This window comes from Tachypleus tridentatus, chromosome 2 (genome assembly GCF_004210375.1).
Source record: "Tachypleus tridentatus isolate NWPU-2018 chromosome 2, ASM421037v1, whole genome shotgun sequence".
Classification (NCBI taxonomy): domain Eukaryota; kingdom Metazoa; phylum Arthropoda; class Merostomata; order Xiphosura; family Limulidae; genus Tachypleus; species Tachypleus tridentatus.
This window is the reverse complement of record NC_134826.1, coordinates 64,511,464-64,526,148: the sequence shown is the minus strand read 5'-3', so window position 1 is coordinate 64,526,148 and position 14,685 is coordinate 64,511,464. Positions and strand designations below refer to the sequence as shown.

The window sequence follows — 14,685 nt, the reverse complement described above, 5'->3', positions numbered from 1 at the left end:
CTCTAGTCTTACACTGCTAAATTAGAGACGGCTAGCACAGATAGCCTTCAAGTAGCGTTGTGCAAAATTCCAAACAACAACAACAACGTTTGAAATTTTAATATCTAAGGTGGGATGAAAGAGGATGGGAAAAATATTGCTAGGCTTACCCTGTTCGCTACATCGTTCACTCATACGTGTTTAAGATAATCAAAATATTTTCCATAATGACCTATTTATCCTTGCCAGTGAAGAAAGAAAAAACAAACATTGTTCATAAGGAAGCCCTGATTTAAACCAGATTCGAAATTTATTTTCAAAAATCAAATCCAAGGTGTGTTTTTTTTTTTTCACACTGATTCACAACATATTTTTATCTATCGAAATATGGAATTGGAAAACAAAGAGTAGTTTTTCGGAAACCTGATGAACACGTGGTAACTTTGCAAAGTATGCTTATTTATCAATGTATCAAAAATACAGGATCGTAAAAACCAGTGTATCAGAAATACAGTTGTAAAAGCCATTGTATTAGAACTGCAGACTTCTAATAATAACAGTATCAGACCTACAGAGTCATAAGAACATAACATTAAACAGTTTACTTTTTACAGCTTAAAGTTTGAAGGTTACACATATCTTTCAAGGCTTAACAATTTAAGATTAAACTTAACATTAAATAGTCTACTCTTTAGACCTTAACGTTTCAATATTATCTCAAAATGAAGCATAGTTTTTAAGGTTTAACAATTTAAGATTAAACTTGACACTAAACAGTCCACTCTTTAAAAACTAACGTTTCAATATTATCTCAACATTGTATAATATGACTTCTAGAGTTTAACAATTCAAAACGAACTTAACGTTAGTCTTATCTTTATAGTTTGAGTTCAAGGTTATTTTAACATTAAGTATAGCTTTCAAGGCCTAACACTTTAACTTTACATTAAACAGTCTACTCTTCAGGGCTTAACCGTTCAAGGTTATTTCAGATTTTTATCTTACCATCAAACGTTCTAAGTCCTGGATCTACTAGCTCAGGTTTAACGATATACTCCTCCAAAATTTTGTTTGTTTTCCATTCCGAAATTATCTGAGTGGTCTTGTACGTTTCCAAACAGCTTGAAGTTGCCGTAACTGTTGTGTTATACAGAATTAATTCTAGACCATTGTTTTCACCAATGCACCGCTCCACGTCTTCTGGTGGTTTGAGACTAAAACCAAATTATATAATTAAATTAAAATGTTTTATTCACAGAGAAAAAAGAAATAGTTAACACTGTTGGGTGTAAACAGGATAACGAGTTTGTTCTTTAAACTTCTGTAATTACACAGGCCTGCGATGGTTTTCATTGACTCGAACCTTTAAAATGTCCCATAGTAACTCCTGTTCGCTGAATCCGAAAAAAAAAAATCCATTTTCTTACAGAACGTAATATGTACTTTTATATATGTGAATAATTTTCATTAAAATCGGATCACATTTTATTATACTTAAGATATTGACAACCACTGGCTATAGACCTTTTTAGACTAACTGCGACGCGAGAGTCTTATCGGTCGTTCCAGAACTCAGGATAAACACACCGTTAGTATATAAACGGTTAAAGGACGCATGACGTGTCATTTCTGGACAGTATTTATTTTCAATATTATTTACTCGTCGCTATGGCAATAAGAGGTTATGTAAGTGACCCAAACATATTCTATCCCATTTGTGGTCAATTTATTGTAAATCTGATTTAACTAACTGTATACTTTCTTCTTGATTTGTTAAAAAAATCCTTATGTGAGAGAAAAAAATATTATTTTCAAAATCTGCGAAGGTGAACTATGGGAAATACATTATTAAAACCAAAACAACTTTTATGACAGTTAATTATCTGTTACCGATAATTCAGCCCCCCCCCCAGTGGCCTAGCGGTATGTCTGCGAACTCACAACGCTAAAAATCGGGTTTCGATAACCGTGGTGGGCAGAGCATAGAAAGCCCATTGTGTAGCTTTGTGCTTAATACAATAAAAAACCGATATTTCACGTGAAGGCTAATTATTAAAGGCTTAATAAATATGCTTATGTCTCATAGTTTCTTTAAAACTAATACTTACTATAAGTAGAACTATAGATATGTATCTCTAACAATACTTACTGGTTGAATGAATAAGCTCGAAGTTTTTGTGACGTGATTGTAGTAACATTCTATCGCATGGTTAATATGTCAGTGCTATCTAACGACACAGTTAGAACACTCTCTTATTGTGTGGTTAAGATGTCTATATTACTTTCTGACAGGCTTAAAACATTCTCTCGTTGTGTTTGTTAACGTACTGTTACTGTGTCTTATTATATTATTAACGCGCCAGTATTTCTCATTTAAATACAGTTTTATTGTATAATTTGTTTGTTTATTGAATTTCGTGTAAAGCTACACAAGGGCTATTTGCACTAGCCGTCCCAATTTAGAAGTGTAAGACTAGAGGAAAGGCAGTTAGTCATTACCACCCACCGCCAACTGTTGGGCTACTATTCTATCAACGAATAGTGGGATAAACTGTCACATAATAACGCCCCCACGGTTGAAAGAGCGAGCATGTTTGGTGTGACGGGGATTCAAACCTACGACTTTTAGCTTAGGAGTCGAGCTCTTTAACCATCTTGGCCATGCCGGACTTCTATGGTTAACAAGACAGTGTTTGATTCTGACAGTTTGAATCGTGTGATCTGACATAGTTAGAATTATATGTTATTTGTGGTTAATACGACAGTATTTAATTCTAACAATTAGAACTACGTATTATTGTGTGATAAATATAGCAGTTTTTATATTTGAAAGTAAGAACTATGTGTTATTTTGCTACATAACTTTATAGAACGCAGGTCTTAAATACATAATGAATTGTGACATGCCGATAAACAATTTTATTTTTATTAATTTATTTTCATAAAAATCTAAAGTCTAATAGTTGGGAGACATCTAGAGCCATGAGACAAAAATAGTTCAAAGCTAAGGGTAGCGTGACGACATCTTCAATGAATCATGATTATTATGAGATTTCTTGTGGTTCAGACGATTTAACTTTTTCTTCTCTATATCAACATTCAACGTTGTAAAGTTCTCAGGATGAAAAAACATAGACCTGTAACTATGTCTCCAACCTTGTTTGTTTTCCTACTTTTTACGATCCCTGTTTGCAGGTTTTTAATTTTTCAATTTTATATTTATCTTTTCTGCTGGGGGGCCTAGCGCGTTATGGCGTGCGCTTCGTAATCTGAGGGTCGCGGGTTCGTGCCCGAGTCGCGCCAAACATGCTCGCCCTCCCAGCCGTGGGGGCGTTATAATGTTACGATCAATCCCACTATTCGGTGGTAAAAGAGTAGCCCAAGAGTTGGCGGTAGGTGGTGATGACTAGCTGCCTTCCCTCTAGTCTTACACTGCTAAATTAGGGACGGCTAGCACAGATAGCCCTCGAGTAGCTTTGTGCGAAATTCCAAAACAAACAAACTTTTCTGCTGGATTTTTATATACTCAACATAGGGCAGAGGATTACTTTATATGGTAGTTAACTTTATATATGTAATGATAATAAACATAGCTAGTAGCTAGCTGACACGGTTCATTATGATTTACTATAGCTATTGACTACTTGATCGCATTAGTTCAAGGTGTTAAATGTCAAGCTGAAGCTGGGGATTGTCCTGAAGAATTGTTTGAAAATACAGTGAGCATCTATAGTTTCTGAATAACTAAATTTTCTCTATATATATATAACGCATATTAATGAGCAAATATACGCTCAGACTAAGGCACAACCCTTACTATTAGCATATAAAGGTTTACTAGCCAAAAAGCAGCCTTTTCAAATAAAACATACACAGATGAAACATCGTTTTAAACAAACCATAATGTATTTTAGAGTGATTATTCTGCAAATGTGTGTGACAAAATAATTAATATTGCATCTATTTCACTTCTTCATTTAATACATAACACAGAGGGTGTGTGAATGTGTTTTCTTGGAGCAAAGCCTCCTCGGGCTATCTGCTGAGCCCACCGAGGGAAATAGAACCCCTGATTTTAGCGTTGTAAACCTGTAAACTTACCGCTGTACCAGTGGGGAGCAATACAGAGAGTGGATCTATAAAAACAACGATTGCATAATGTACAAAGCATTGAGTTTCTACATGTTACAGTCATCTACTATTCATCTGTTATTAGCTCGTAATTACTGTTTCACCTTTTACTTAAACTTTATAAAGAAACGCTGGACATTTGTAAAAAACAAACAAACTAATTTTAAAGGTGCATCGTTCATACTACAATTATGATGTTTTTTATTATATATAAAAGATAAAAGAAACCAATCGACTTGTTAGTACCCCTACAACATTCACAGTACATTATTTACTATTCTACAAAAGGTTTGCGTGTAATATACCAAGCTAGTTTTGTTGTAGGCTAGCAAAAAAATGATAACAATTATTACAAATGGGCCGTTTTGAGCGGATTTTGTTTTCTTCGTAAACCTAACATGCGTGTTTTTGTGTGCATCTTTATATGTGTATAGCCTTAACAATCAATAATAAAGGTTTTAAAGTGTTTGAATTCAGTCTTTAGTGTTTAAGATGGTTTTTGCCTGAACGTTTTATCAGGGTTTTGGATAATTCCTCAGGGTCCCCGTCACACGAAACATGCTTGCCCTTTCAGCCGTAGAGGCGTTATAATGTGACGATGAATCCCACCGTTTGTTGGTGAAAGAGTAGCCCAAGAGTTGGCGGTGGATTATGATGAGTAGCTACCTTCCCTCTAGTTTTACACTGCTAAATTATGGACGGCTAGCGCAGATAGTCCTTGTGTAGCTTTGAGCAAAATTCCAAAACAAACCTTTCTGATGTGGGGGCGTTATAAGTGACGGTCAGTCCCGCTATTTATTGATAAAAGAGTAGCCCAAAAGTTAGCAGTGGAAGGTGATAACTAACTGCCTTCCATCTAGTCTTACACTGTTAAATTATTGACGGCTAGCGGGGACAGCCCACATGTAACGCATGGCCAGGTGGTTAAGGCATTCGACTCGTAAGCCGAGGGAAATGAGTTCGAATCTCCGTCACGCCAAACATGCTTACCCTTTCAGTCGTGGGAGCGTCATAATGTTTCGGTCAATTCCGCTATTTGTTGGTAAAAGAGTAGCCCAAGATTTTGCGGTGGGTGGTGATGACTAACTGTCTTCCCCCTAGTCCTACACTGCAAAATTAGGGACGGCTCTCGCAGATAGCACTCGTGCTATTTTGCGCGAAATTCAAAACACACCAAATCAATTCTATTCCACAGTTTGATTCGTTCGTTGAAATCAAACACGTTTTGTTGCAACATAACTCATGTGAGGTTTCTTCATTTCCGAAAATAATATCAAAGTTATCGGACATCTACATTTTCTGCTGTTCAACTGTAACAGTTTGGTTCTTTTCAACTGAGAATATACACGTGTTAATCTCATGCTTCAAGGTTGCATTCCTTATCCGTTCATACACAGGAAAAATGCTGGCATTATTCCTTCAAGCATCATACCTACATATGATAAATCTGAAAATAAAGAAGGAAAGAAAATGGTAACTTGAATAGGCTTAGCAATTAAAGCTCTAGAATTTTGTCAGGACAGTAAATGATTCTGCGCATGCGCTTTAAGGGGGTGAAATCATCATGATCCACGGAATTGGTCACTAAAGGTCAGCAAAGAGGAATGATCTGGAAATTTATATCGCTCTATTTAACCCAGAAAGACTGGCGAAACTATTCAAGCTATGCTTGAAAAGACCTTTTAAGGTTTAGTGAAATATTTTATATTTTTATCACGCAAAAAATGAAAATAAAACTAATGTTTAAACAAGCCTGATTATACCATACGTAGTATATTAACGTCATAAAATAAACCTGATAATGTGCATTGACAGTAAAGATGTGTGTGATTAGAATTAAGCACAAAGCTACACAATATCTGTGCTCTGCGCAACACAGGTATCGAAAGGAGGTTTCTAGAGGTATGAGTCTGCAGACATACCGTTGTGCTTATATGTCATACTTTTTTTACAGCCTACAGTGTGCATAATTCGTCTCGTGGTTTATGCCATGCGCAAGTTTTACTGACGTCACGACAGTACAAACCACAACGTTAAGCGTTCAATATAACGCCATTTTAGTGTCTGCTGACTGATAGACAATACATTACTGTACAGTGGTGCGAGTGGTTAAATTAGTTGACCCTCCAGGCGGCTTTCGGTCCCCCTTTCGATTTTTCAATACGAGTGATTGTGATTATTAAATCAAATTACGTATTTCATGCTCTCCCAAATTAACAGAGTTTTATCTTGTCATGCTACTTTAAATATGTTTAACATTCATACAGACGTATCACACGTACTACATCTATACGACAATCACAGAACCAACTAATCAAAGAAGCCACAGCCAGCTATTACGCTTGTAAATAAAAGTAAGTTTGTTTGGTTTGAAACTTCGCGTAAAGCTACATGAGGATTATCTGTTCTAGTCGTCCTTAATTTGGCAGTCAAAAATTAGAGGGAAGGCAGATAGTCATCACCACCCACCGCCAACTCTTGGGCTACTCTTTCACCAACGAATAGTGGGATTGACTGTCATATTATAACGCTCCCTCGGCACGACCATCTTTAGTGGGAGAGAGATTCAAACCTTTGAACTTCAGATCACGAGTCGAGCGCTTTACCCACCTCGCCATGCCGGCCCGAAAGAAAGTCTTCCTTCGACTTACCTTAGAGAATCACCATCTTGCAAACGTATCTCAATGACGTCAGATCGAATGTCATTTGTGGTTTTTAAACTTGAGCAGTTTACTCCGACAGCGCAGTGTATCTAAAAAAAAAAAGATAGTTACATAGTTGAAAATATTCTAAATACCAGTCGCACAAATAAATAAACAAAAACGTTGGTTCACAAAAATTTTGAAGATTTCAATATTAAAAAATTATTTAACTCTCCTAATATTATTATTATTATTAATATTATTATTTTTGTTAGACTGAGTTTTTCTTTTATGCCAAAAGCTATGAAACGGGTATCTGGGCTCACCCTGTTTTTTAGCTGAGCATTTAGGAGTTTTAAAGGTAGTTGCATAAAATATTTTCCAACAACCGATTTTACTACTTTTATTTTAACATTCTGGGAATATGGTGGAGAGAACGAGCGTGTGAGATTTTTAATATTACCTAATATTGAGATAAATTAGAGAAGAAATTAGGAGCACTTATGAAAACATTATCAGCGATAGAAATTCTAAATCTCTGATTGATATTGGTTGTTGTGTATCTGAAGAAAACAACTTTTTCTTTTTACTTGTTCGGGAGTGGGTGTGAATTGTGAACCCGAAGGTTTATGGTTCGCAGCCCGTTGCCACGAAAATGTGTTCTACTAAAAGAGTGAAGGGTCTTGGATCGCTAAAATCTGGGATTCGATTTATTTCCACCATAGATTTGTTACAAAACAAACATACTTTTCACGTTTGCTGTAAGTTTCTTTTGGTGGGTAAAATAAACAGTAGGCAAAGTTTGAATTGGAATTTGGTCTTTTTATTAAAACAATGAAACTAAAGTGCCAACAGGTAATACAATTACTTTAAACTTTATATGCTTTAGCAAACAACCATAATTTAATGACATGTCCTCTTCTGTTTGCAAAATCGAAGAGAAATAATTCTTTGATTCAGTTGTATTTATCAAGAATGGATCTTTATAGTTTAGGGGTTCTTACACTTGTTCGTCTGGGAACAACCTCGGCGGGGCATAAGACCCCTCGGACCCCTTACCGATCTTACTTTTACTTAACAGGTTTCGCTTACAACTGAAAAACAACAAACAGGCAAACGAGATAAGTTTGTTTATTTATTGAATTTCACACAAAGCTACACGAGGGCTATCTGTGCTAGCTGTCCTTAAATTAGCAGTGTAAGACTAGAGAGAAGGCAGCTAGTCATCACAACCCACCGCCAACTCTTGGGCTACTCTTTTACTAACAAATAGTGGGATTGGCTGTAATGTTATAGCGCCTCCACAGCTGAAAGGGCGAGCATGTTTGGTGTGACGGAGATTCGAACCCGCAACTCTCATATTATAACATTAGAGTTAACTGGAATAATGGTGCTGCTTTTGCATTTTGGACCAACCCGCGGACCACCTGTAGGACTTTCACGTACTATCAGTGCTTCACGAATCGCATCTACAACGTCACCTGACCAAGAAATAACGTAGTATAAACAGCATTCCGAATGATCGACCACTTCCAAATTTTCGCAGAATTTCTACTCCATCACTAATAGCATGAAGGTCATGCCCTTATCGAAGGTGATATTTAGGTGCTATTACTCTGCTTGGAGCTTAAACTTTAGAAACTGTTTCTCATGCCCTTTCGTTACTCCTTGTTATCGTGAATATTCCTGTTGACTTCAGGCGATTCCGAATTATAACAAATGTCATCATTACTGTTCCCTTGAGAATCGTTCAACTTCCTAGTGTGTTGTGTCTGAGTGTTGAATATGATGCGTTATGAGGAAGCACTTAGTGATAAGCAACTCCATAGTGTGTTGTTATTAAAACACTTAGTGATAAGCTACTACACAATGTGTTGCTATTACTAATCACAAATAACTTATACCTCTGAAATGTTTACTCACGAACACATACTAGAATTGTTATTACTCTCAAACATACGCTTAAATTGTTGTTTTCGATAAAATCTCACAATGCGCAGCAGATAAACGATGTCCATAAAACCTTAATACAACTTTTGATGCATATAATATGAAAAAACCAACTATAAATGGTGCGTGAAAACGTAATTCATAACGTTTTATCAGAGTGAAATTAATTAACTTTTCTGTGCTTCAATTTATTGTGTTTTTTATTTAGTTAAGATCGATAACTGATAAGAGATGACGACGTTAGAAGAACAGGGTAAGTATATGAAATGATTAGCTGAACCAACGTCCATAACATCAGTGAGAAGAAAAGTAACCACTCATTACAGGAAAGATCCAGCACAGAGGAACTCAATTAAGAATCAGATAAAAAAGTTTAAAGAAAGAGTGAATGATAAATCACGATCGAGAAGGCAACCAATCAGCTGTTAAGCTGTAGCTGATGTCCACAAATCAGATGAACGAAGCCCACGCCAATAATTGCTTAGAAAATTGAACAAAAGATATAAAAGTTGAAATGTAAACAAGGAATAATGGATACCCTCTACGTAATGCATTCTGATCATTGCCAAAAAACCTTTCGAGTTGTATTGAAGTATAATTTTTCAATTGAGAGCTTGCGAAACAAAACGCATAACAATTCATATATTAAGCCAATGCACCATAACATAACGAGTGTCTTGCATACTTTTAATATAGATCTATGTAGAACAGTGTTCCATCGTTGTTATTGAATAAAAATACAAAGAAAATTATTTAAGAGATAATATTAAAAAACAATACAACATGACCATGACTGCATTCAAGAACTGGATTATTTCATGACAATAAACAATAAATATATGCCTTTGTAATATTCCAAGTGGTGAAATAAGTGTGTTGGTTCGATAACATCATCCAATACTGATAGACTTGTTATTTTAATTTAATTAGAAGCTCAGACAACCCTTCATCTGTGTTTATTTGAGTATGATCCTTAACAGATTGGAGCCAGGTGTCGTCTAATCTAAGCGTGTAAGGCTACGTATCGAAGGGTCCAGGGTTTGAGACCTAACACCTCTGAACATATACTTTGTTCGCACTTCCAGTTATAGGCGCGTTATGAAATTGTCTTTACTTCTGTTATTCGAGGCGGTTGCTTTTGATTATCTGTTTTTTCCTTAGGTTAATAACTAGCTATATCTGTTACAAGAGGTCTCTGATTTAGGTGTGTGCATAAGGTAACTTCAGATTATATATTCGAATTTTTACTGAGCCCGGCATGGCCAGGTGGGTTAAGGCGTTTGACTCATAATCTGAGGGTCGCGGGTTCGAATCCCTGTCACACAAAACATGCTCGCCCTTTAAGCCATGGGGGCGTTATAATGTGACGGTCAATCCCACTATTCGTTGGTAAAAGAGTAGCCCAAGAGTTGGCGGTGGGTGGTGATAAATAGCTACCTTCTCTCTAGTCTTACACTGCTAAATTAGGGACAGGTAGTGCAGATAGCCCTCGAGTAGCTTTGCGCGAAATTCAAATCAAACAAACAAACCCTGTGAATAATGGATTTATCTAATGTTAAGTTCACTGTATCTTCATTAAATTTTCAGTAAGAAATTAATAGTAAGTAAAGAGGCAGTGTGATGGTAACTTTAATGTTTCATTGAAAAAACAGAACAACATAAAATAAACGCAATTTCTGATTTTCTGTTTTACGACCCTCATCACCACGTAGATTTATTTATGGTACACATGAGTTTGATATTACGTATCGGTCAACGTTCTCGAGCCTTTTCACTTCGTCTCTAGGTGGCAATAAATACCTAGTTGTTTAAATGTTAACAACGTCGTTAAAGTAGGGCAATTCTAGTTCCTTTAATGTATTTTTAAGAAAAAACTTGAAAACATATGTATTTCATTATTTGCTTTCCATTACTATTCGACAATCAGAAATATGCATTTGTATCGTCTGACATTAATGTTGTTTACAATCTTGCTCTATTAGTAAAGCAAAAGTTTAAAATTATACTTTCAATTTAAAACACACCCCCCTATATTGTTGAAAATAAAAGTACTGAAATCAAATTTAAATGTTGACATGGTTTGAAATAAATATTCAGTATATTAATATATAACTAATTCACATTAACCTAAATGAGCAGTCATAACATAAAACTAAACAAAAACGCCTAAATCTTGCTGGAAAAATAAATAATACAGTTATGTCTGATAAACTGTATGACAGTCTAGCTATATATTACAATTATGTTTGATTAAACTGTAAGACAGTCTATCTATATATTCCTGTTTTAATTTCTATAGGATATAATTTTTTCTTATTTTTCAATAATATTTAAATATTATTTTTGTTTGTATTTAAGCACAAAGCTACGTGACGGGCTATTTATGGAATGCACGGCACGGGTATCTAAACTTGGATTTTAGCATTGCGCCACTGGGAGCTTATAAAATTTACTCCACGTCGTGACCAGTAAAAATAATTTCACCTTCATATAACTCGTGTACACTCTTCGTAAATGTAACAGAATAAACTTAACTCACAGATAATATGATCTTAAATCTAATTATCATATACAGTTTTACTTTTTGTCGCACATGATATGTGAACAGGAAAAATTCTTTTAAGTTCGTTGTATTTTCATAATAATTTATACTATTATTGTTTTAAAACCTAATACGCTTTTCCCTTAACGATCCCATCTTAAAACACAGTCTCCACCTAACACCCCTCCCTCTTTATAATGTAACTTTTTTAAGTGTAATACGAGAGCATATTTTGTTCGTTGATGTTAGCCTAAGTTTATAGACGGCAGTTAGGCTTCGAAACTGCAGTCACGCCTTAATGAATAAAACCAATAGACAGTTAGAATGGACCGCACCCACAGCGGTGCATACCTGTAATGAAGAAATTCATGTTTGATATAGCATGCATTCTTCTTTTTTTAACCTCTTTCCTCTAATGGGGTCATTCGCACCAGAATCGATCAATGAAGTGAATTCGGTAACAGTCAACGTTAATAACAATAATTATCTCTTTACTCTGGTATATGTCAATTATTGTTAAAACTAACATCTCCCCGGGTAAGATTTCGGATTTATAACGCTAAAATTATGGTTTAGATTTCCATGAGGGACACAGCGATAGTCCTTTGTTGCTCCGCTATAACACACACACGTAGAAGTAACGCAGTTACCTTTAAGATTTTATCACGTTTTTCAGTGGCGGCGCCAGGATATTTTCGTTGGGGTGGTATGGGAGGGTTTCCCAAAACGTCATCAATATGAAGTATAGATGGTAAATTATAATAATGTAAATACCAAGGTATATTTCAGAAAGGTGTGCTATTTTGAACTGCGTTTTCAATGCAGTTTTCATTGGAAACTCATACTCTGATTAATAATTCATTATTACAAATTAAAAATAATCTGTTTATGAAAACATGCGTATATGTAAAAGAGGAAGCTCACCTAAGTTCCACCCAAGGTAATACATAATAATAAAGAAAATTAAGATTAGCTTAGAATGAACATTTAATATACCATTAAGAGTAAAGCTACAAATCAAAAGAAATATAACATAAAGACATAGTTTACATAGCAGAAACGAATTATCCCATGTGAAGTTAACACACTCTGAGGAAAAGTAAGGTCACTATCAGACTAATTATCTTTCATCATGTTGTGTTTATAGTCAATATTGCTTCAAAACAATGCAACTGTTCTGGTGGTTGGCAACAAATGTGTCTATAACAGTATCAATATCGAGTTGTTTTGCCCTCCTGGAGTTTAGTGACATGACAGCAAGGTTGCTGTTGCGGTTGTAACCACTGCTGTTGCGCAAGTATGTCTTGAGAAGCTTCAGACATGAGAAACTTCTCTCACAGGCAGCTAAACTGACAGGCAGGGTCACAGCGATACATACAAGTTTGTGGAGATCCATGAAGGCATCCTTGTATGGCTCCAGCATGGTTACAAGCTTCAATGGTGTGGATAATTCTTGCTCCTTGTCTTTCTTCCTGGTAATTAGTCGGTTCGACTGGTGGACCTCCACTGCGAGGTCATCCTCTGCCACACCATAGTTTGCTGCCATTCCTAAGAGTGCTTGCTTGTCCAGAAATGTGGAGTGTTTGGGGTTTAATGTAGTTGCACCCATCAGAACACTGCAGGTATCAAAGGAGAATCTTCTATTCAGCTCGTTGAGCATCTTGTCTATGATGGCACAGAAGGTGTGTCTCCTGGCATCTGGTGTTGGTTCATTTCTTTGGCCAGTACTAGATGTGATTATGAATTCGTCCAGGTGTCTGGGGACAGATTGCTGTCCACCTTGATGCACCGTCTCAGTGCGTATTACCACTTTCTTAAATATATCCTCAGCAGACTCTTCCAAGTTTTTCCATGCTGATTCAGTTCTCATTTCTGAGAGACCAGAGATGACAGATTGTACAAGGTCCTCTGCAGAGGCCAGCTGCAGGTCAGGTGACTGGAGGTGGTCTTATAGCTGTTTTGTCATCAGCAGTAGTTTTTCTATGGCCACTAGACTGGTTACGAACTGCTGATGTAGGCCTTTTGATTCAGTGGCTCTGTTGAAATTGTCCCCCTCCACAAAAAGCTTTAGGGTTGTCACAATGGCAGGAAGGGTTCTTTTCACAGCCAGACAAGCAGCATGTTGGCAGGCCCATCTTGTGTCTGACAGTTGCTTCAACTCTATGTGCTGGTTCACGGGTTAAAGCTCTTTCTGTACCTTCAGAAATTCTTCAGGGCACAACCGATGTAGAGCAGAATTTGTCCAGCGTCTGAATTGTCACAAAGAACTCTGCTGCAGCCTAGACGTTGTGCACACAATCAACTAGCACAAGGTTGAGCCTGCGTGCATAGCAGTGGACATACACAGCCTGAGACACCTCTCTCATGAACATCTCCTGTACGCCACTGATGTGCCCTGACATGACTGCAGCTCCGTCACAGCACTGGCCAATGCAGGCATTATGGTCAATACCACATTTAGCCAGAGTCTCCATGATTTTCTTGAGCAATGAATCTGCATCCAGACCCTCAGCAGCTGTGAAGTCCAGGAACTCCTCGTGAAGGCTCTGTTGGTGGAGGTACCTTACCACAATGGACAGCTGTTCTTGTTTGCTCACATCCTTTGTTTCATCCACCATTAGAGCAAAATGCTCAGATTCCATGACCTCCTTGCAGATATCTTTCCTGATCATTCCAGCTATGGTGTCAAGCAGTTCGTTTTGGATATCATGGTGCATGTACTTCTTCACGATTTCATCATACCTGAAAATAATGTCAAGAAGTTCCAGGAAATTGCTCCTTTTATCTGATTGACTACCTTCCCTGTGACCTCTCTGGGCTTCATTTTGGCAGGCCGTGTAGAGCAGTGCATCTATCACGGCTCTTATGTAATGTCGGTTTTCTTCCACAGTTTTAGCATGGCTTGCATCGAGAGCATGTTAGATCCTTGCACCCTTTGTTTTCTGCAATTTAAACTCTGCCCAAGCTTGCATGGCAAACTAGTGTCCTGCAGAGTTATCATGAGACTTCAGTGATGTTGTCGCCTTCTTCCAGTTCCGGAAGCCTTCACGGCTGAAAGACTTCTCAAGTTTTACCGAAGTGTGTGTGACTGAAAAGACGACATGCGAAGCAGAATGCAGCATCTTGGGTACAGAGTACTCCAACCACGAGTGCTGATCACGCCAATTCTTGTTGAATGACCTTGACTGGTCGTTGTATTCTGTGACTGGGTATCTCTTCAAGTCTGGACAGGTAGGACCACTATCTGGAAGCTGGCTCAGGTCCTTGGGTCCTGGTGGTAGTTTTTTACCCTTGGCGTGAGTGGTGTTCTCTTGCGGCTCGGGTCCCACACTAGTCGTGTCCGCATTCTCACCATCACTACTGTCCTCCTCACTTGCATCACATGTGTTTGTAGGACCGTCTACTCGCTGCCTCTTCTTGGGTAGCAGGTAGTGTTGCATA

The 14,685-nt window shown here is 37.2% G+C and overlaps 1 protein-coding gene across 3 annotated transcripts in view; it reads right to left on the bottom strand.

Annotated features, from left to right (window-relative positions):
* Positions 1–14,685, bottom strand: part of LOC143244013 (uncharacterized) — a 70,475-nt gene that overhangs the window by 20,821 nt on the left and 34,969 nt on the right. For all 3 annotated transcript variants that reach the window (XM_076487954.1, XM_076487953.1, XM_076487955.1), the window contains exons 2-3: positions 6,762–6,862; positions 985–1,193 (exon numbers count right to left, since the gene is read on the bottom strand). In XM_076487954.1, the coding sequence (XP_076344069.1) occupies positions 985–1,193; positions 6,762–6,862 (310 nt within the window). The remainder of the gene's footprint in view (positions 1–984; positions 1,194–6,761; positions 6,863–14,685) is intronic.